Genomic DNA, 21,029 nt, shown 5'->3' with positions numbered 1-21,029 from the left:
TCGGCCAATAGGAAGCGAGGGCGGGGTGGTTGCCATGGCGACGGCAGCGCGGCCGCCACTCGCAGAGCGGCTTCTTGGCGGAGCCCCGCGGGCGCGGCCAATGAGGAGGCGGCGCTCGGGATGGGGGCCGCCATTTTGCGGGGCCGCCCTGAGGGGCGGGGGCCGGGCTGCTTCTGCTCTGCGGCCGGTTCGGGTCCTGCAGCCGCTCCGGAGCCTCCGTGAGGGCGGCCGGGACCTCTCCCGGGCCTTGTAGCTCACGGCCCGCCGACGGTTGAGGCCGTCGTGCCCCTGGGCTGCGGCCGGTGTGTCCTGTCAGGCGGTTCACGGCTGTCTCGGACACAGTGGGAGCGGGACCCTTGCGAGGCTTCTGTGCCTCTCCCGCCCGGCTGAGGTGCGGTCGCGCCGCTTGTGCGTGTTTCTCGCAGTCTTTGAAACCAATTACTCCATCAACAGAGAAAAATCCAATTAATTTGACGCTATTCCTTGACAATGACCTAAGAATGAAGGCTGAATTTCAAGGATCATATCTTTCAAGCTCAGGAGCAATGCATGCCGACAAGAGAGAAGTCGGGCAAGAATGGCAGGAGGCCTTTGTGGATGGATAACAAGCTGCTGAGCAGCAGAGAAAAAAAAAAAAAAAAGACGACTGTAGAAAAGAAGAGTTTTTTCTCAGAAAGGAAAAAGAAACTTTCAGGAAGTGGAAACGAGGACAGGTGGCCTTGGAGGACTACAGGGAAATCCCCTGGCCAGGAGCTTGGAGCTAGATGGTCTTTAAGGGCCATTCCAACCCTGTAATGTTCTGTGATTCTATAGTATGCATTTGCTGATGATTTGGCAGCTGCTGTGTCCCTAATGTCTGTAAAATGATTTTTAAATTTATTCTTGTGTCTTCTCTGGTTTTGAATTAACACTGATGAGTTCATATCCACAGTGTTATATGGGGCAATGTTTTGTCATTACAGGGCTCTAGATCAGGTCCAAGAAATGTTACATTTGTGAACTCACCAGTTCAAAACCTTTGCTTATGAAAAACTGACTTAAAAATTCGTTAAAATACTATGTTGGAAAAGAATCTGTATTCCCAAATAATCCTGCTCCCGCTGCCAGCAGCTGTGGAGCAGATTTGGAAAACAAAAGCCCTGAAAGACTGTGCATGCTTTGTCTCCCCTTCTGAAGCAGACATTAGGGCTAAGGCCCCATTGAGACTCGAGTCTCAAACATGATGGAGTTTCATGAGGAGATAATTGATGTAACTGCAGATGGGCCTTAGAAAAAAATAGTGAAAAGGAAAAGGTGCAGAATGGTGCAAATTCATTAAAATCTCTGCAAATCTGATCATAGTGAAGGGTTTACTGCAGGCAGTTCCAGAAAAGGAATGAAGAAATCAGTCATGCTCGAGGTACCCAGCCAGGTGAGGATTCCTGAGCAGCACCTGTTTAGGAAAATGTTTTTTTTTTTTTTTCTATTCTGCCAACTGCTTTTCCCTAGAACAAGAAGGGGAAAATCAGAGGGAAACTGCAGTGGGACATGGGTTAAAAGTATTTCACAGAGTAGCTCCAGTTCCAAGTTCTGTCCTGCTCAGGCAGTCATTCCCAGTCCCTGCAGAGGCTCCACTTTACATCGTGGAGCTGGTTGCAGTGTGATGGGCGAGGGATTCATCCTCCCCTCCGATGTGCTGACTCTCCTTCTCCAAGGAACTCTGGGAGCCCTTCTGCTCCTCTTCCAGCACCTGTGAGGGAACAAGCAACCAGAAGTCAGGGAGATAGAGAGGAAAGTGAGGAGCAAAAGCACAGCTCAATTCACAGAGCTGAGATGAAGGAAACCACAAACTGGAGCTGATTTATTTTTGAGGGGGGGGCAAAAAGTTTGAGATGAGGTCTCATGAGAAGAAGAAAACTAGGGGAATCAAAATGTGGAGCAGAAAGAGGCAGCAAATCCAAATGTTTTGCCTCACTAGAGTCAAGAAGCCCTGGAGAAGCAAATCATCTGTGATTGAGATAAGGACTAAATCTGACCCTGGGGCTATTTTGTTCTTTGATGCTAATTAAAAATAAAAATACATATATCTATATATATACAGGCATATTTATGGCTCTTTTAAAATGCTGCCCCCATAATCCCTATTATCAACTAATCATTCTTAATTGTTTTCTTTATTAACTAAATAAAATACTGTAATCTTTCTTGGTGGTGCAAGTTTTTCCAGAAAGTCAGGAGGTGACCATAGCACAACCATGTTATATTTCCCTGGGAAGGCAATTGAAACTGTGCTGACTTACACCACACTGTGATTTGTCCCAATATATTTTAATGATATAAAAAGCTCTTCAGAGGTAATTCCTGACAAAGAAAAAGCTGACTCTGATTTCTTTGAGTACATGTATTGAATGCTGACATTAATGAAGTTTACCTACCATGGCTTCATGCTGCTGTTCTCTCTTTGCAGTGCTGTATATTGAAACTGACAATTTAATATTGGCTTCTTCATCCTCACGGACCATCAAAATATTTAACATCTTCCAAGAAATCAGAAGAAAGACCCCTCAGCTTTCCCACAAAATGACTGTACCTTTACAAGCCTGACCTGCTAACAGAGCAGATGCTGCATACAAGAATTGTAGAGTAAGATTAAATATAGATCTGTGCAAATATGTCCATGTCATGCTGATAGATCAATCTAAAAAATTAAGTAGTCTTAATTTTAGATTATTGCTGTGTATGAAATTCTTGAATGTAATTACTGATATTAACTGATAAAGCTTTTCTGTAGTCACAGTTTTGGCACTACTGTAGAAATTGCACTGATAGCTTTGGCTTATTCTTTGTCTTATATAGGATATGCAGCACAAGCAATGGGAATATTTTGTCTGTTGATACATCAAGACTGAGAAATTTGGCAAGGTAGTTCATGAGGTCACAGTGAACTAGCTTCACATTTCTGAGGAAAAAATGTAATTTTTGAAAAGTTGTTCTTAATTATTACTAACATTCTGGGTTAGTATAGTTGAGCATTCCCTCTGCAGCTCCCTCAGGGATTTCTCTTCCTCAAAAAAACATTAAAAGAAATCCAATAGCTGTGCCTCCATCTGCCAGAATGATTATATTTATCATGATGCAATTACAAAGAACATGGATCTGTTACAGCAGTCAGTGTGATTAGCAGTACAAGCAAAGTGTTTAATGAAGTATTTCCCTACAGCTGCTCACGCAACAAGTCACTTCAATATTTTGGATAGGGTTTCCTGGCAATGCCTAGCACCTAGATATAGCATTACATACAGCATCCTTTCTTTTTGGCCTCATTCCTGGGCAAATGGCAGGTAGGCTTCCAGATGCCCCAAATCGTATATTGTCATTTGCTGTCTGAAACGTTTCCTCACAGGGAAAGAAGAGTAAGAGCAGGAGCAGGAAAGTGTGTGACTCTCCATAAATACATTACAGCTACATCTTCACTGAACAATGCCTGAGTAGCAGGCATAATAATTCAACATGGACACCAGCTTTGTCTTATTACAGTTTAGGCTGAGGAGGCTTTAGCAACCAGTCAGCTGAAACTATTTCTACACCTGATCAGTTCTGACACTGAGGACACCTCCCTGTTACCTCTGCTTCAGAGTCCCGCACTTGTTGCTTCAGATCCTTCTGCTCTGCTCTCAGCTCCCACAGCAAGTCGTAGAGACGGCGCATGTTCTTGTGTTTCTCTGAGGACCACGGCTGGAAGCAGATAAGTCAGTGAGAAACAGCAGCACTGTCTGGGTGCACAGGATCAGTGCTCTGCTGGCAGAAACTGGCACAATCCTGCTACAACCAATAAAGCAGCACTCGTTTTTGTCATTGAAACATCAAACCCATGGTCAGCATGGGTTTATCAGACTTCATTTTGATTTAGAATCCATCAGTAATACGAGCCAGATGGCACATCTTGCACTTTGCTGATGCTGCTGTTTTACTGTTGGAATGAAGTGAGATGAATAGGAATGTATAGAAATAGAAATTTAAAAAATGGGATTCCAGCATTGCTATTCTGTGTATTCTCCCCAGTGGGAAACAGAAATTTTAAAACCCTATAACATATAAAAAAAAAAATCCCTCTTTGTAATATCTCTTTGGTTTTCTTAAGTGTAATTGTGCAGCATCACAGCAGAATTTACTGGCAGGCGTCTGCCTCTGGTTACAGACTTGCACTGATGCTGTTAGTGGGGTGACCCCTCACCCCTGCTGAGATCATTTGGCTTAATGGCAGCACTCCACTAATTTTGGAGTATCTCTTATTTAAGGCTAGCTATCTATCTGCAATGTATTAAGCCTCAGCATCTTGCTCTGCATCTGCAAACTCTGGGATATTTAAGGAATGATAGGAACCAAGAAGTCCGCAGCAGAAATAGAACCAGAGCAAAGAGTGTCTGCCTTTGCTGCTCTGTTCTTGCTCTTCTTGAAGAGGGAACAACAGAGGACATTTCAGCTTCCCTGCCATGAATCTCCAGAATTGAGTCCAACAGCTGCTCAACCTACACTTTGCAGGATCCCAGGGGATGTGGAGTCTGCCTGATGACCAAATCTGAGAAGATGACCTCAGGCATGGCCACAGCAGGCCAGCCATGTCACATTGTCCTGCACTCCCAGCATGGCAGTGCATCTCCTGGGCTGTTGCTGTTGTCAGCCTGGAGCTGTGCAGGTGGAGTAGAGGGGCAACATGGAATATGTCATGCTTGTAGTTCTTTCACTGACATGTCACCTTTGTGTTTTGTCATCTTCATACCTGGTATTTGACAGTGTTTTCTCTGCTCAGGAAGATTTCATCTTCTCTTTTCTCCCTCCCTATTACTCTGCAGAAAACCACCTTTGAGGCAATGGTGTCATGAAGCTCAAGGTGATATGTCAGCTGGATGACATCATCTATGACCATAAAGATACGTTCCTCTATGTCTTCATCAGCAGGCTTTTCTGGATTTCTGTGGAAATACTCCTTGATTTGCTAATGGAAAGTGAAAAAAAGATACAGAAGCAACTTAACACAAAACTGGCAAATTGACAGATTTGGGTAAAAACCCAAGGTAAAAATTGTGCTTTTCTGCCTGGACTTGCATCTTTTGGCCAATGGTCCTACTGTTCTTGTCTATGTCTTAAAAAAACCCAACCACAAAGCTGCTTAAAGCAATACAGAAGTTTCCTATTTGTGGAGCAGAATATGCTTTCCAAACTCCAAGTTAGCTTGGGATGCATCCCTGCCTGAGGGACCTGCAGGAAGCATGGTATTTTGGAGAAAAGCAAAGTTTCCCCCATTTCCCAACACAGGGGAAGAAAAGGTAGCATCTTTGGTGCTGGTCCAAAGACAGGCCACTGCATGGCTCTGTCTTGGCAGGTGAAGTATCTGAGCCATACATACTGCCAGATGTCAGATTTCCTCCTCCTTCTGTTCTGCAAACCAGACCTGACAAGAGGAAGAATTAGATTACCTGCCTGTAACAAATCAGAGTGATGGGACAATTCATCAAGAACCTAAAATGATATTAGTTTGGGCTCAGCACACAAAATCATTTTCCTAGTTTTGAATCTTGTGAAAATTTTGTTCTGAAATCACAGTCACTTTTTTTTCCTTTCCTCTGACACACAATTTCCAAGCCTTGGTTTCTTAGTTTAATTCTAGCTGCTTAATGCAGTTCCTGACAACTGCTCACACTGTAGCTCTCTGTCAGGGAAGCAACTGTGAGACACAGCAGCTAAACAACACTTGGATATCTCATCAGGAGTTTTACCTCAGCCATGCCCACTGAAATTGAACTGAAGCCCCAGGCAATATGTTTTGCATAGTTTAAATATCACAGTGACCCATATTTTTCTGTTCCTGCCTTGACCATACCACTATAGGCCGGGGGTTAGCATCAGCTGTGACGCCAGCCTTTTCCATTTTCTGGTCTCTTTCGCCAAACTCTGTGTGTCGCATGTGCAGGAAGTCCTCCCGCCCCACAAAGTACTCTGTCATCTCAGTGGCACTTTCAAAACGTTTCCAGAGGCCATCAACTCGTGCCGTGTGGTAAAACTCCACTGTGCGCTCAGTCTCAGGTTCCAGTGATGTGTAGGAGTGAGCTAAGGACAAATCACACACGTTTTCAGTGTTAGCAACTGTAATACACTGAACACAAGCACGTCCACTGTAGGTCTCATTTTCTTCAGCTTTAGCAACAGATCTTATCCCCAGCTACACAACACTGAGAGAACAAACATAATCCTAAAGAGAAAGTTTCAGTTTCTATCAATTCTGCTGATAAAAGTAGAAATTAATCACCCTGATACAAATGATAACTATGTATTTTTCTAACAAAGAAAACTACATAGATGGGGGAGCACTGCCCAGGACTGCAAGCCACCAAACCAATTCTCTACTCTTCACTGGAGACCATTTTATTTATTTAGGCAATTTATCCCACAAGTATCCTGTTCCCCCGGCCTTTCAGCTTTGGGCTTTCGCCACTGCTAGAAGGGAGTCATGTGAAATCCCATCAGCTGCAGTGGCTGCCCAGATGAGCTGGAATACCTTTAAGAAGGAGGGGGTGTCCTGGCTTGAAATGCTCTGTGATCAGCTGTGTTTGTTTATTCACTTCTCTCATATACAGCAGGTCTTCTCGGTGTTTGAACCATTCCTTCACCTCCAGTTCTTCAGTACCTGGCAGGAGACAGGTTATTTTGCAACCTTAGGTCACCCTGATGGAGGTGGCAAAATTCTGATGGGCTCTCAGTGTCTGTGCCAGCACCCTGTGCTCCTGCTACAGCCTCAGTGGACACGGTACAGCCACTGGAATTGCCCCTGTGCACAGGGGAATTTTGTATGTGAATCCTGATTTTCATTTGAGTAGATGAATTATACCCTAAGAAGATCTATTCCTCTCCATCAACCACAACTAGAGTAATGAGCTCAGGAGTAGAACATGGCATGGCAAAGGGCTATGGATAGGCAAGAGAAATTCCATCCCAAATACTTAATGATTGTTTGGATCAATCAGGAGACTGAAGCATCACACTATCCAAGAAGGCTGAGGGCAGAACACTCCGTGTCCAGTAAGGAATCTGCATGGTTTTGTGAACTAGCTGTTAAAAATAATGTTTTCAACTACAGAGATATCCTCAGGCTGTAGCTGCCTTTTCTATGTCCCCTTTTGACACCAGTGAGGAAATAAGGATAGTGACACTATTGGATCACATCGAACCAGCCTTCCATTTCTCTGAAGACTGAAAATCCAAGCAGCTGACCTGTGACACTGAACAGTTTCACTGGCGTATTAAACAGATTCAAACTATTGTGAAAACCCCTAGCAATGCTGGAAAGTTCAGGGGCTCGACAGACTAAGCATGATGAAGAGTTTGAGGATAAAGTAAATAATTCCTCACAAAGGTGAAAGGAAAATGAGAAAGCACAAGAGAGACTGGCAGACAGGGGACCACCTCCCCCTTTCCATCAGCATGCCCCAGGCTGTTTGCTCAGTGTGTGGAGCGTGCTCATTCTTCCCTCTTACGGTCGGAGTCTGCGTAGACAGTGAGGCGTTCCACCAGCCCATCTTCATTTGCATACGCCGCCCATTTCTCCTGCTTTGCTTTATCGTACAGGATCACCTTCTTCCCCCGGGAAAAGGGATTCTCGTATTCTGCAGTGAACAAGAGAGATATCAGACAAATTGAATCCCCTGTACTCAGCCCAAAAAAAAAAAGAAAATTTAAGACGGGAAAAAAACATGGTCTAAGAGACATTATGCATTTATTTATTATGTTCTGCTGGCAATAAAGCTGTTCAGATCCTGCCTATTGTCCTTTAATGTAATAATGGTATAATAACTCTTTTCTCTCTCCAAACAGGTATTTTATAATGCAGGAGCAGTTCCTTGTTCATAGCAGTAAAAGAAAAGACCATCTCAGGCAAAATTTCCAGCTGGCAGGAAAAAACAGTGTGGGGTGTGTGGGGGATGAGACAGTGCAGCACTGAGGGCAGCCACTTGAACCAAAAGCTGTTGTGACCTTCATCTATTGTGCTTCACTGTTACTGTTTGACCACCCTGAAGGGAGAGCCCAGCGAGATAGACAAATGTCCCAAACTCACTGAAAGGTCAGGTGGGGGCAAGCAAAAGGCAAAGGATGAATACCTACCTCTGCAAGATACCTTAATTTGGGCTACCCATGATAGTGGCATCTCAAAGCTCATGCCTATTTCCTCCTTTTCCTGCTGAAACAGAAGCAGAGATTTGTGGTTTTGGCAGCATTTCCTACTGTGCCAGGAGGCATTTTGGTCCTGGTGAAGTGCAGTGATCAGAGCTCAGCTCATGTGAGGCTGTGCTCTGGTGAGCACCATGGCACAGCTATGACAGCACATCCCTACTCGAGCCTGATGAAATTATCTTCTCCTGGCTACTGCTCATGCTGGCAGGGAACGAATGTGGCAATCACCAGATTATTTTATGTAGACCCTGGAGGACTCTTCGCTCCCTGGTTATGGGCACAGGCTGAGAAGAGTAGATAGCAGGAGGGAATTATTATTTGCATTCCTCTGTCCTGCTGTGCAGGTGCAATGTCTGTTTTATCATGATGTCTTCTCCCAACACAACAACATTTTTTGCTTCTAGTACATGGCGTTTTTTGTATATTAGAGGGCACACATTATTTCTGCATTTGGTTGGCAGGTTCACCTTGCAGCCAGGAGGGAAAGGTGACCAGCATAGAAAGAATGTCCACAAAAATCTCATTCTGGATTTTATTTTTTTTTAATATTTCACCCCAAAGGCCAGTGCACTGGAGGCTTACAGAGATCCCTAGCCACTTATGACACCTGAAGTACCACTTGGAGTCCTGCTTCAGAAAGCACCAGAACTCTCCTAGATTGAGAAGGAATCTAAACCTGGCCAGAGTAGAAGGGATATGACCTGGAGAAGGCAGCAGGCAGGCAGATATTCACGGGCCTATGGACACAGTGGTTCCATACAGGGTCCCCAGTGCTCAAGAGCATCACTTGGGTCACTCACCATGTCATCTGTGCTTTTCTGGGGTGACTCTGTGGGCAACTGACAGGGCTTGTTGCTCTCTGAAAACATAATTTCCCAGCAGAAAGAATCATTCAAGTCAAAGCTGAGATCCTACGGCATACAGGAAAAACTCTTTTAATGACAGGGCATTGTCAAGGGACTTACACTAAATTTGACCACTGCATCAATATGTCTGTGGTGCTCTGGACCTGCCTGGGTGTCAGAGACTTCAGGAACTCTAGAGATCTGGACCTCAGGGAGGTGAGCTCCTCAAACCCTTGGCTGGCTGGTGGGACCCCAAAGACTGTCCCTGTGCTAGGGCTTGCAGAACCCCTTCCTCGTGGTGCCTCTTCCCCAGATGAGAGGAAATGGCTGGAAATGCTTCTGCCTCCTTCCTCAGGGCAAATATGGCCCCAAGGGCAAGCTGATCCAACTCAGACCCTCAGCTCCCAGACTCTGTGTCTGCTGGGGAGTAGCTGAGGTATAGGAAGAGCCTAATCAAGATCTTACCTGCCTTGAGCTATGTCTGACAGACCAAAACATCCTCTGCCTCAAAAGCTGTTGTTTGAGAGAAGGAGTCCCTAGCCAGCCTTAAAAGCTGGAAACGTTTAAACTCTTGCACTGTAGGGATTTAATAGATGTAATCTGTATTTGCTAGCTCAGAGTCTGGGATGCCCTGGAGTAGTTCCATAGTCTATGTAATCAGAGCAACATGACCAAAACCAGCAAGAGGAGTGGTTAAGTGCAAACTGGATCACTACTGGTCTTGGATTCCCCCAGGTCTCAGGTTAGCCCAGCTGTCCCTCACGTGCCCAGGTAGGGTGCTAAGGGCTCCCTACCTTGCAGCCTTTCCGGCAGTCCTGCATGTTCACCCAGTAGTTCCTGTGGTTCCAGATGCTCTCAATCCCAAGGAAGCACTCATCCGTGGTGCTGTGGTGATTTCCCGTGAACGGGTTGATGAAGAAGGTCTCGGGAACCTTCCTCTTCCCAGACAGGACCAGAACCCACGCGTGCACCCGTAGGCCATGCAAAGGGTCTCGCTTGGGCTTATCCACCTCCTGCAGCACAGAGGACAGAGGAATAATTATTGCCATTTTGCTGACACTTTGTTCCAACCCAAGGGCAATCTTATCCTTTCCTCTGCCCACTTCTAAAGAACTCCAGGCTCTTAATGCTCTTTAAGAGAGAGGTACTACATACCCAGCACATGTTCCTGTGCCAGCACACACTGTGCTCCTGGAGGCCAAGTACTCATGGCCATCATCAAGGTCATGTCATACTTCACAGAGGAGGGTGTGAGCTCCTCTCTTTGGCCAGCCATTACCTGTGTCTCAGCTCTTCTTCCTGGAGCTCACAGGAAGGTGGACCTTGCTAACTCACCACGACCACCTCCTCTTCTCTTTCCTCCTCTTGTGTGGATTCAGTTTCTTCCTCCTTCTTGGCCTTCTGCTGAAGCTCAAACTGGCTCTGTGGCTCTAAAGGGTACTTAATTCTATACTTGTTGGGATCCTCCTCTTCTGGTACCTGCAAAAGCAGGGTATTACTGTGAAACCCAGCAGAGATCAAGAGAAGGGAGTAAATGTATGGCTTACAGGTACCTCCCAGTTCCCAACACTTGGCAGTTTGCAATATTGCACCTGGTGAGCAGAAATTCAGTGAAGCCAAAAAGGCCTTGTAAGGAGCTGTAGAAAATCACTCAAAAGATTCCTTTGGTGAGGTCTCTGGTACAGACTGAAACCCAGTCTGGACCTGAAGCTGTTCTCCCTAGCTCAGCTCTGGAGCTCACTGGACATGAACAGGCTGAGCATGTATACTGGACTCCTCTCTGCCCACTCACTGCAGATCTCACCTCTGGGGGCTTCCTGAGCCGTGGGCACAACTCCTGAGTTTGGTCTAGGGAGCACATCTCGAGGGTGGCATATCCATGTACACAGTAGGCATCGTAGCCAGCCCCAATCAGCAGGGAGCACAGCAGCACAGTGAAGTCAAAGCAGTTCCCTCGCTGGTACTTCAGAATGGTGGTTGGGGAATAGAGTGAGCTGGGCTTGAAAGAGAGAGATCACATTCACAGTGCTTGTCTTGTGGAGCTGAAACATGCACCAGGCAGAGAGCAGGGGAAAGAAGCATTACCCACATCCCTGGGCTCTGCACCCTATGGGAATCTGTTATATAACATTTCTAGAAAAGCCACTGACTCTGAAACTCCCCTCCAAAGTGATCTAAGGAAACTCTGACCCCAAATCTGGTGACAAATTTAACCACAGGAAGGGATGGACATGACAAACACGTCAAACTGCTGAAAACCTAATGCTAATCACAATCCTGGAATGGGATTTCCCTCTATCTCCTGCTGTTCTGTCTACAGGTCTTCCAAGGAAAACACCCATAAGCTAAATTATAATTCACAGGAGGAAACATATTTCCTTCTGGCCCTCACTGTACACATACTGCATACAGAGAGGGTCCATTCCCACTCAGTTCTCAGACATCTCACCTAAGGTAATCAAGGCAGTCTCCACCTGCTAAATGGAGATACCTTCTGTGTGGCCACAAAGCGCCAGAGCTCTCTTGGGACCTGGGACTCTTGGGACAGCCTGTGGCTGGTGTAGATTGTTAGGTCACTCTGCAGTCCTTGCTAGCAAGGAGTGCGTTCCCTTAGCTGATTCTCATCAAGAATTTGCCCCAGCTCTGGCATCATCCCTTTTTGCTAACCTAGACATCTCCCTTCATCCCAAAATATACCCAGATATGGGAATAGAAATGTCTAAAAGTGCCTAAGAACAGTCTGAACTGAGGTCAAGTATCATCCCCTAGGGTTTATGTGCTCCTCTGTTCGAAGGTGTCTTGGTTTTCAGAAAGGAAACTTGTCAGCCATTGCCTCCCACAGTGCTCCAGCTGCTCATCTGGGCTGGCTGAAAGCAGGGTCTGGTCCTGAAGCAATGGTGCTTAATTACTTAAAAGGTACCACACTGCACATGCACTGGGACTGTGGGTCCAACAGAATGCACAGGGTCTGGGAAAATCAGGGAGTTGCCTAAATAGTGAGGGGATGGTGGAAGTGTCAAAAACCTTTGTGATCCCAGCCACTGGGACTTCCCCACTGTGTCCTGCTGAAAGGCCCTTCTGTCACCTCTGTTATGTCTCTGTTGGGGCTGCAGCCCCTTTCTCACCGGTGTGATTGGGCACTTGAGGGGCTCCATGATGAGGTAGTCACAGACGAAGCTGGCACAGCCTGACCAGTAGTACATGTCTGGGTAAGGCAGCAGGGTTGGCCTCACTGTCGTGCTCACAAACTTCTGTAGGGCAGCAAGAGGAGTTTGGTTAGCCAACAGGCCCTTGGCAGAGTCTCCTCTCCAAAGACATCCTCAGACCACCCCTGGATGTTGCAGATCAAATTCAGGATCTTTCTACAGCATATCAACAGCATCAATATCCCTTCTCTCCAGTTCCAAGATGGAAATTTCATGGGGTTGGGAGGCTGACTGCTTGCCTGTGACTGAAACTTCAACTCCATCTCAGACACATTCCAGATGTGAGCCAGTTCTTCTCTTCATTTTCAATCAAGTCAAATAGCTACTGCCTTTTCTGGCTTTTACATCCTCCAGCTTTTTTTTTTTTTTTGCCTTACATGTTAATGATACAACAAATTTTGAGGAAAGCTGGTAAAAAGTAGCAATTCCAGGTGCCCAGGGGGAAACATCAGGTCCAGAACTAGACAGCAGTTGTGCAGCTTGGGCCCAGAGAAAACAAAACCAGACCACAAACTTCCACATTTACTCCTTCCCTGTAACTTCGGTGAAGTTCAGAATAAGATCTAACTCTGGACCCCTATCTGTGGCTGAGCCTGAGCCATATCTGTTTCATGTGTTTCTTTTCCTTCCCTTTATGTTTCTGTGGTCTCTCCTGCTTCCTAAGCATCACGCTGCAGCCCACATGGCAACACCAACATTTATATGGCTCATGGATTTGGACAGCCAGGGTGTTCCTCAGGTTCTTTGTGCCTGCTCAGGGGCTGTGGGCTCAGCCAGCAGGTTCTCATTCCCTCTAGGCAGGAGGCACTGCTGTTCTTTCCCAGCATTTGGCACTGTGGAAGCCAAGTGTTCCCTGTGCTGTGGCCCAGCCTCACCCACCCCATACCTGCACACCACATTCGTTGAGCGGGTGGATGAAGAGCGGCTTGCGGTCAGGGCACAGGTGAGTGTACTGCTGGAAGAAATGGTCAGCAAGCTGCAGCAGCTCCTTTTCCTGCCAGGAATTTGTCTTGTACGAAGATGGTAAGTGGGATGTGTCAATGGAGCTCCAGTCAAAATCACTTACATGGCAGAGGGAGGCAGAGAGACACAAGTAATAAGCCAGGAGCAATACAAGCAGGATGATATCAAAACATGACAGGGCTTCCCTGTTTCACAGATAAAAAATGGGAGCCATATCCAAGGATATGATTTTGATATAGCCAAACATCTCTGGAGCAATGCCAAACTGACACATACCCAGAGTCTTGGGGGATCTTTATACAGTGGTGAATGGATGTACAATCAAATGAGTTACCTTGTCTTACTTGCACACCCACACTCCTGGACAAACTCATCAGGCTTAAGAAACTTGCTCACTCCCATCACCGTGCAAGGGGATCACATGTGCCATCCACATGTGTGCAATCACCCTGTGGGGCCCAAAGGGAACATCTCTGCTCATCCCCGCCATGGGCAGAGACTTACAATTCATCACTTGTGACAGAGGCTTCCTCCACAGCTACATCTGTCTCCAGGTCATCGAGGAAATCATTGGAGATCATGTCTTCTGGTGTTTGCTCCACTTCCTCCATCTCCTGCAGGGCCTCCATTCTGCCTGGCACTACAGGAGTGCACACACCAGGGTGAATTCAGGGGTGGGACCCAGCTACACAGGAGCGGAGAAACACTCCCATTGTGGCCGCAGTGCTCTGGTACATGAGCATGGCTGAGGCAGCCAGAGCCATGAGAGTGAAGGGAGAGCACTGAGTTGGGCTGGGTTTGGTGAATAAGTGGCTCCATGTCCCAGGACACGCTAAGCGTGCGGGGCAGGCAGAGCCTGGCTCGGGAGGGCAGCGCACGTCCCCACATTCAGCCCGCGTGCCCCGTGTCCTCCCTCCTGCCCGGGCTGCTGCTGGCGGGCCAGCAGCTCCATCAACCCGCTGGGCACCGCCCGTGCCCCGGCCCGCGGCCGCCCAGGGGCCTTGGAGGCAGCGGGCCGCCCTGCGGAGCCGGCAGCCGCCAAGGGCATCGCCTGCCGCGTATCACCTCCGGCGCGGGTGGCGTTTGTGTGCCGTCCCTGCGGTCAGGCTGACCCCGAGCGGGGCACACGGCGGGCACGGGGAGGCGCAGACCTTGCCCGGGGGCCCCGCACCGCCCCCGGCCCTGCCCCGCCCGGCCGCCCCCTCACCGCGGCTCCAAGGGCAGCGCGGCCGCCGCCGGGCCCGGCGCGGCTCCGGAGCGCTCACCATGGCAACGGCGGCGCCGCGGCTCCCGGGGACGGGGCCTGCGGCTCCCCCGCGCCCCGGATCCTCCCCGGACCTCCCGCCACAGCCCCCGGCCCCGGAGGCTCCTCGGGACCCCCGCGCACCCCCTGCGCTGCCGCAGCCCCGGCACCGCCGCCCGGCGCCTCTCCCGGCCCGGCCGCCGGCAGCGTGCCCCGGGCCCGCTGGGAGAAGGGGAACGGGCAGCGAAGCAGGGGACAGCGGCCAGCCCCTGCCCGCCGCCACGGCTGAGCCGTCGCCCTCCGAGACCTGCTCCGGAACTCATGAGTTCGACTCTCTTAAAATAAAAGCCACCCGCAGTCATCCCGTGTTGCAGAGGCACTTACCCAAAAGCTGGCACCTTGTTCTTTTTTTTTTTTTTTCTGCTTCTTTTTCTTCTCCTTTTTCTTCTCCTTTACCATTTCCTTTTTATTTTTCCTTTTCTTTCTCTTTTTCCTTTTCCGCTTTATATTTTAGTTTTCCTTTTTTCCCCCCCCTTTATTTCCTTTTTATTTTTAATTGGCAGTTCATTAGACTGTAAGCATGGTCAGATGCTAAACACTTTTTTGGTTTGTTGTTGTGGTTAAGAAAAAAATATGGATTGATGGATGGATTAAGCACTCTGTTAAGGGAACCATAGCAATTAAAGCTTTGAAGATGCGCAGACTGCAGTCAAAATATATCAAGAAGCATCATTTTGAGTGATTCATGCTGTTTGCAGCTGGTTACTGTTGCCCAAATGGCATGAACCTGTATTGAAGGCAGGGGGCAAGGGTTTAGGTTGGATATTAGGAAAAGGTTCTTCCCCCAAAGGGTGGTTGGGCACTGGAACAGGCTCTCCAGGGAAGTGGTCATGGGCCCCCAAGCTCGCCAGAATTCAAAAAACATTTGGACAATGCTCTGAGAGGCACAGGGTGGGACTGCTGGTCCTGTGCAGGGGCCAGGAATTGGACTCAGTCCTTGCGGGTGCATTTCACATCTGGTATTCTATGAAACAAAGTGGGGTAGGGCCCTCAATCTCTCACCAGTACTTCTCAGCAGTTCTTAAAAGCCAGAAGTCAATTTAAAAAAAACAGACAAGGCAAATATATGTTGTGGTTCCAAAACTGCATGTACTCAGCACCCAAAGTTATCTGGCCTTCGCGTGTGCCACTGTGGTATCTGTTGTTATTGCTGCATCAAAAATAGATACCACAAAACCAGCTGGATACCCAGACCCAGATTCCGGAGGGTTTTGCTGGTACTCCCTGTTTGGGACCCTGTCAGGGCTGTGAATTGGGTCAGCATCTACAAGCTGTCGGCCCATTGGCACGGAGGATGGACTTTCAGAATCCTTTCCTCCCCGGCCTCCGAGGGATGCTAAGCAGGCTCTTGTGCAATCCCAAAGGCTGCGTGTTTGCGTGGGGGAGAGGGATGAGCTGTCGGAAGGCGATATAAGGCACACAGCGGGAGGCACGGAGCAAGCCCGGCTGTGCCGGCCCACCCCCGAGGGCAAGGAACCGGGACAGCGGTGGATGGAGCAGCAGAGAGCAGCCTGGCAATGGTAAGCGGGAGGAGAGCAAGGTGGGATGTCTCAGGATTGCTGCAGTGAGCAAGGAGCAGACGGGGCATGAACTCTTCCTGTCCAGCAGTCTGGCGGCCGCAGCTGCTCAGGGTCAGCGCAGGGGGTATGGGTGAGCTGTGTGAGGAGGCTTTTGGCACTGGCCTTGCCCTGCTCGCAGCACTGACAGAGCATTGCCCAGCCACCAGTCCTGCCTGACCTGCATCCACATCTCTGATAAGAAGTATATTGTGTCCAGGGCTGATCCAGCACTGTGTCAATAATTTCCCTAAAGAAATGCATTATCTGTACCAACAGAAGGGATTGTCTTCTTGCCACTAATTTTAGTAGTGTTCAAAGCTTTGAATTTGTTTTATTATCCCATTGTCTCCTTGTTATAGTTATGATTCATGGGAGTGGTGAGGATCCTTTTGCAAATCCTAAATCTTCAAAAGAGCTGTAGTGGGAAGAGGGTGATTCCTTTCCTCTTTGAGGAGCCCAGACTGATGTCCCAGCTGTGCAGCTTTACTCAAATTGCCACTGAAATGTGGCTTTACCACTGTCAGCACATCCCTCTGGGTCCCAGGGCTGGTTTCTCCCACCTCCTTTCTGGAATAGCTACCTAAATTCTGGATAGTGTTTGACCCCTGTGTTAGCCCGATGGGGGAAGGCTGATGTGGCCCTTTGGGGTGGGAAATTACTTTGGGCCATGGAACCTAGGAAATACAGTACAGAAATTATTGCACCGATGCTTGAGGATTCAGCCTTTCTGAATGACTGCAAACATCTCCAGGGAGCATGATAACAAATCCGAGTTATCCAGAGCCTGCTTGTTTTTCCAGGAAAGGATTGTGAGATGTTTGCTGCTGCTCTCTGTGCTCTGCCTGGCTGGCTGTGAAGGCAACAAGAGTGAGTCTCCCTGTGCTCTGTCCCTGCTGGGTCATGGATGGGTAGTATGGAAAGGGAAGGTCAAACCTTCACCTGATCCATGTTCACGTTCCTCGTTCAGGGCACTGCTGAAGGCTGTTAAGGAGGAACAATAGAATAGGGCTCAGGGAGGCAGGAACTGGGGTCTAGGAGCCAGCAAAATAGGCAGAAGCTGCAGGCTGTCCACCCCAGCCATAAAGGGTGTATAAGCCATGGAAACAAGCACAGTGCTGCAATGTGCCACCATGCTTCTTGGTGACAGTGACAGGCCCTAGCTCTGGTCCAGGTTACAGCCAGGCTGAGGAGGTCTCACAGCCTCTCAGCCAGCTGAGGCAGCAGGCTCTTCCTCAGATGTGTCTGCTCTGGCTCTAGGCGAGGATCTCAGCCCTTGAGAGCTGTGCAGAGCTGCCTGCTGTGGGGTGAGTTCTCAAATCTCATCAGGGAGATATTCATGCTGCATTTCATCTTTCTCACCTTTACTGCAGGTGAGCTGGCCAGCACCCATGGCCCGAGGCCAGGGGTTGCCCTCCGTGTCAAGAGGAGCCCAGATGCCTGCCTGCCAAACCCGTGCCAGCACCAGGGGCAGTGCCAGGTCACTGTGGACAGACCAGTTTGCAGCTGCAAGCCAGGCTTCACAGGGGAATTCTGCCAAGGTAGGGCTGCGAATGCTGGTGAGCCCTCCCCAGTCTGTCCATGGGCACCAGAGGGAAGGGTGATGGGCACAGTGCACTGGTGTTACCATTGCTCTCCACCCCTGGAGCACGTCCCAGCTCCTGGTTCAGGAGCCCTACAACCCCTACAACCATATCCTGGCTACGTGCTGGTACAAGACCCAGCCACAGGCCACTTTCTTCTTCCCCAAAAGCCTTAATTCCTTGGCTGTGCCATGGTGTAGCAGGACATGCTGCAGGGCACAGCTGCCTCACAGTTTCAGAACAAGAACGTGCACCCTGGCATAGATACAGTGAAGGCCCTTCAAGACACTGGCCAAAAACTCTGTCTTCTTCCTCTGAAGGAGAGGGTCCCTGTCCCTCTGGTGCCCTAGACACGCTGTGGGGGTTGTGTGGACAGCCCTCGAAAGGAACCAGCCTGTCTTCTGCCCCGTGTCACTGAAGAGCCCTACAGCCTGCACCAAGGCTGAGACGAGAGGCTGCTGAGCTCAGTGGGACTGTGCCACCCTCCAGCTGGCCTAGGGCTCCTTCAGGCCTCTCCCTTATTGCTATTGCAGATGGCTTTTTCCCCCAGATGTGGTCCTGAAGTTGGCCTGTGAGGAAGAGCACATGAAGATGATGGTGAGGAAGGAGGTGTTTGAGCTCTTGAAAATCCCGCTGGAGCTTGTCCACTTGAAGAACCAGGCATGCAAGGTCTCAGAGAAGGAAGAAGAGGGTGAGCTGTTTTTTGCAGCCACTCTCACAGGTGAAAACCACACTGCCTGTGGATCAGTAATCCAGGTGAGGATCCATAGCTCCAAAGCCAGGAGAGAAGCAGACATGGTGAGGTGCGACAGCAAAGGGCAACCCCAAAATCTTTTGCTTTTATATCTGGGTGCTGAAAAGTTCTCATTCTCCTTGAAAGTCTTCCCCTGAGGATATCAGAAGGCTCTTCTGCCTCTGCCAAACCCCTGCTGGCAGCACATTTTGTCTTATTTAGGAGAGTTTGGAAGTCTAATTGTGCGCTGGTAACAGCCCTCAGCTTTCTGGAGACATCCTGTGAACTCTGCAGCCCTGTCCCCTTGGTCCCTGACTTGCTTCGTGGAGCAGGAAGGGAGCAGACAAGGTGCTCGAGCCCTGCATTGCACAGAAGAGCCCTGTGCTCACCTGTGCTCACTTACTGACTCCTGTGCCAGCAGCCCCCAGACAGGCTGAAAGCCCAGCAGATATCCAGGCCTGGAGCAGCTATAGCTGAGCTGTGCCTTCTGAACTTGCAGCTCTGTGTGTGGCTTTAGTCATGGTCTGGAGACTTGATTTCTGTGTCGTTCCAGCAAAACAGCTCCCATGTCTCGTACTCCAACGTCATCGAGTCAGAGCAGGAGGCCCGCAGGGCCCTGATCTCCCGCAGCTTTCAGCTGGAGGTGCACTTCTCCTGCATCTACGCCTACGAGCAGGTTGTGAGACTGCCCTTCACTCTCACTGCTGTTGACAAGTGAGTGTCCCATTTCACCTTGCAGCTGACATGGTGTCTTTGAGCTTGGAGAGAAGTAGATTTAGTGAGACAATTTGCAAAGGCCCTGGGGAGCCCTAGAGAGCTCTGAGAGCAATGCCAGACACTGGTGGCTTCACTTGTCCAATGTCCTTCCCACCTCCTTGCTCTGTTTGTGAGCTCTCATCCTCTCCTCTCCTCTCAGGCTGGTACAGCTTGTGGTCAGAGAAGGACACTTCAATGTCAGCATGAGACTCTACAAGTCCCCCTCCTACCTCGAGCCTTATCACCTGCCAAGTGTGGCTGTCCCCCTCACGGACACACTCTATGTCCTGCTGAAGATGGAAGGGCAGCACCAGCTCAAGTACTTCCTGCTGAGTGTTTTGGACTGCTGGGCCACGCCGAGCACGGATCCGCACCAGGACACGCAGCACAAGCTCATTGAGCAGGGGTGAGTGGGGTGTCCCCAGCACATCGTCTCCCTGCACCACAGTGTGCCAAGGACTAGACAGAAATAGCCTGTTCAGCCTGTGGGCTCACCCATTCCCTGTGGGATGTGTTATCCAAGGCTGGGATGCTCCACCTCGTTTGCCACCCACTGATCCAGCCCTCATGTCCCAGGTGTCCCCATGATGAGACGGTGACCTATCTGAATGCCATTGGAGAGAGCACTACTGCCAAGTTCAGCTTCCAGATGTTTCAGTTTGTTGGTTACCCTGAGGTGTTCCTGCACTGCCGTGTCCAGCTCTGTGTTCCTGATAGCCCAGAGCCCTGTGCCAAGGTGAGCTCCCTTGCTGGTCTGCACCGTGCCCTGGGTGGGTGTGGGACCTCCCTTCACTAGCTCTGCTTGGAGAAGGGGCTCTGCTCTGGTTTTGGGTGCCTCACAGAATAAACACCTCCAGAATCAGGAGCCCTGGGCACTAAAGGTACAGGGGCCTGAACCCACCAGAGACCTCCTTTCCCTCTTCCCTGGGAAAGGAAGGGAGATCTACAAGTCAACCCAGGTGCAGGGTGTCCTCCCCTGCCCTCCCATCACCCTTCCTTTGGCCCCCTGACAGCAATGCCCCAGGCAGTGGAGGAGCAGGCGGGCACTGGCAGATGACTACAACAGGATTGTTTCCTACGGGCCCATCCTCCTGCTGGCTGCTCCTTCCTCAGGAGCAGAGATCCATCATTCCAGCACTGACCAGCAGGACCCAGCGGGTATGTATGTCCTCCTGGGCACCAAGGTCAGTCCAGGAGATCCAAGCTGCAGTCCAGGAGCAGGGCTGGGGGCAAGCCCACCCATGGCATGGCTCAGAGCAGGCACACTTGCTGAGCTGTCAGCAGCAGGGGTGGCTGGAGGCCAATTGAGGTGACCGAGTCCTGTTAGTGCCCTCAGTATCCCAGAGTACCCCCAGCTCCTGTGGCTCCTGCCTGTCACAGGAGATGACCTCCCTGAATCTATGCCCAGTCAGGAGATGCCTCACCAGGGCTCAGAGCTGGCTCAGGGGACCCAGATACACAACCAGTCTCTCTCCTCTTTGGCAGGACCCAGCCCGTGGCTCTCCAGGGCCCTCATTCTGCTGTGTGTGCTCGCTGTGCTCACTGTGGCTGCTGCAGCCGTCAGCATGGGGCGGCGAATGGTTTAGGAAACAATTGTTTCCCAATAAACATGACAGGAGCAGAGAGGCTCTTGCTGTGTCTTTATGGGTGTTTTGGGGAAGGGGGTAATGGCTGGATGCAAACAGTGCTTGAAGGATGAGGTGCATCACAGGGTTTCTGTTCCCTGTTGCATCTCTTGGACCTTCTCCCCTGTGGGCCCATAGTCTCTAAACCCAGAGCATGTACCCAGGGATGGGAGAGTCCTTTCTCCTTCTTCCCTTTTCCCCACAGAGTCACCCTGGTGTGTGGGGAGATGGAAGTAACCCACTCCAGATACCTG

The 21,029-nt window shown here is 49.6% G+C and overlaps 2 protein-coding genes and 1 long non-coding RNA gene across 9 annotated transcripts; 2 read left to right on the top strand and 1 right to left on the bottom strand.

Moving 5' to 3' along the window:
- The first annotated feature begins 66 nt into the window (after positions 1-66).
- Positions 67-2,527, top strand: LOC128793738 (uncharacterized). Its single transcript, XR_008432874.1, has 2 exons — positions 67-791; positions 2,447-2,527. It is a non-coding gene; the product is annotated as an uncharacterized LOC128793738 (long non-coding RNA).
- Positions 1,336-14,826, bottom strand: DRC7 (dynein regulatory complex subunit 7). Of its 7 annotated transcripts, none has more exons than XM_053953138.1 (16): positions 14,607-14,826; positions 13,724-13,859; positions 13,143-13,317; positions 12,176-12,301; positions 10,855-11,049; positions 10,386-10,529; positions 9,845-10,063; positions 9,006-9,116; positions 8,137-8,212; positions 7,512-7,640; positions 6,536-6,664; positions 5,861-6,087; positions 4,760-4,975; positions 3,604-3,714; positions 2,415-2,516; positions 1,336-1,729 (listed from the first exon to the last, which is right to left on the bottom strand). In XM_053953138.1, the coding sequence occupies exons 2-16, from the start codon at positions 13,846-13,848 to the stop codon at positions 1,616-1,618; spliced, it is 2,199 nt and encodes a 732-aa protein (XP_053809113.1). In that variant the 5' UTR covers positions 13,849-13,859; positions 14,607-14,826; the 3' UTR covers positions 1,336-1,615. The 7 variants fall into 7 exon arrangements, with proteins under 7 accessions (XP_053809113.1, XP_053809115.1, XP_053809112.1 ...); XM_053953140.1 differs by lacking the exon at positions 14,607-14,826 and adding an exon at positions 14,485-14,502; XM_053953137.1 differs by lacking the exon at positions 14,607-14,826 and adding an exon at positions 14,427-14,478.
- A 1,195-nt stretch (positions 14,827-16,021) lies between these two features.
- LOC128793711 (uromodulin-like) lies at positions 16,022-20,736 on the top strand. The gene is made up of 9 exons (XM_053953087.1): positions 16,022-16,042; positions 16,882-16,948; positions 17,452-17,619; positions 18,212-18,417; positions 18,948-19,108; positions 19,311-19,556; positions 19,727-19,886; positions 20,164-20,308; positions 20,636-20,736. Exons 1-9 carry the CDS (start codon positions 16,040-16,042, stop codon positions 20,734-20,736), a joined length of 1,257 nt encoding a protein of 418 aa, XP_053809062.1. The 5' UTR covers positions 16,022-16,039.
- Positions 20,737-21,029: the final 293 nt, after the last annotated feature.

Source organism: Vidua chalybeata, chromosome 11 (assembly GCF_026979565.1).
Source record: "Vidua chalybeata isolate OUT-0048 chromosome 11, bVidCha1 merged haplotype, whole genome shotgun sequence".
NCBI classification, from domain to species: Eukaryota; Metazoa; Chordata; class Aves; order Passeriformes; family Viduidae; genus Vidua; species Vidua chalybeata.
This window is presented reverse-complemented; position numbering and strand designations above follow the sequence as displayed.

What these genes read in the sequence shown, in the direction of transcription:
- LOC128793711 (XM_053953087.1), top strand. An exon ending in TGGCTGTGAAGGCAACAAGA is followed by an intron (nt 16,949 to 17,451) that starts GTGAGTCTCCCT and finishes CCTTTACTGCAG; the next exon opens with GTGAGCTGGCCAGCACCCAT. An exon ending in CACAGGGGAATTCTGCCAAG is followed by an intron (nt 17,620 to 18,211) that starts GTAGGGCTGCGA and finishes TTTTTCCCCCAG; the next exon opens with ATGTGGTCCTGAAGTTGGCC.
- DRC7 (XM_053953138.1), bottom strand. Translation starts at nt 13,848, where the DNA reads ATGGAGGCCCTGCAGGAGATGGAGGAAGTGGAGCAAACACCAGAAGAC. An exon ending in CTAACCCCCGGCCTATAGTG is followed by an intron (nt 4,976 to 5,860) that starts GTATGGTCAAGG and finishes ACTTTCCATTAG; the next exon opens with CAAATCAAGGAGTATTTCCA. An exon ending in AACAGCAGCATGAAGCCATG is followed by an intron (nt 1,730 to 2,414) that starts GTAGGTAAACTT and finishes GTTCCCTCACAG; the next exon opens with GTGCTGGAAGAGGAGCAGAA.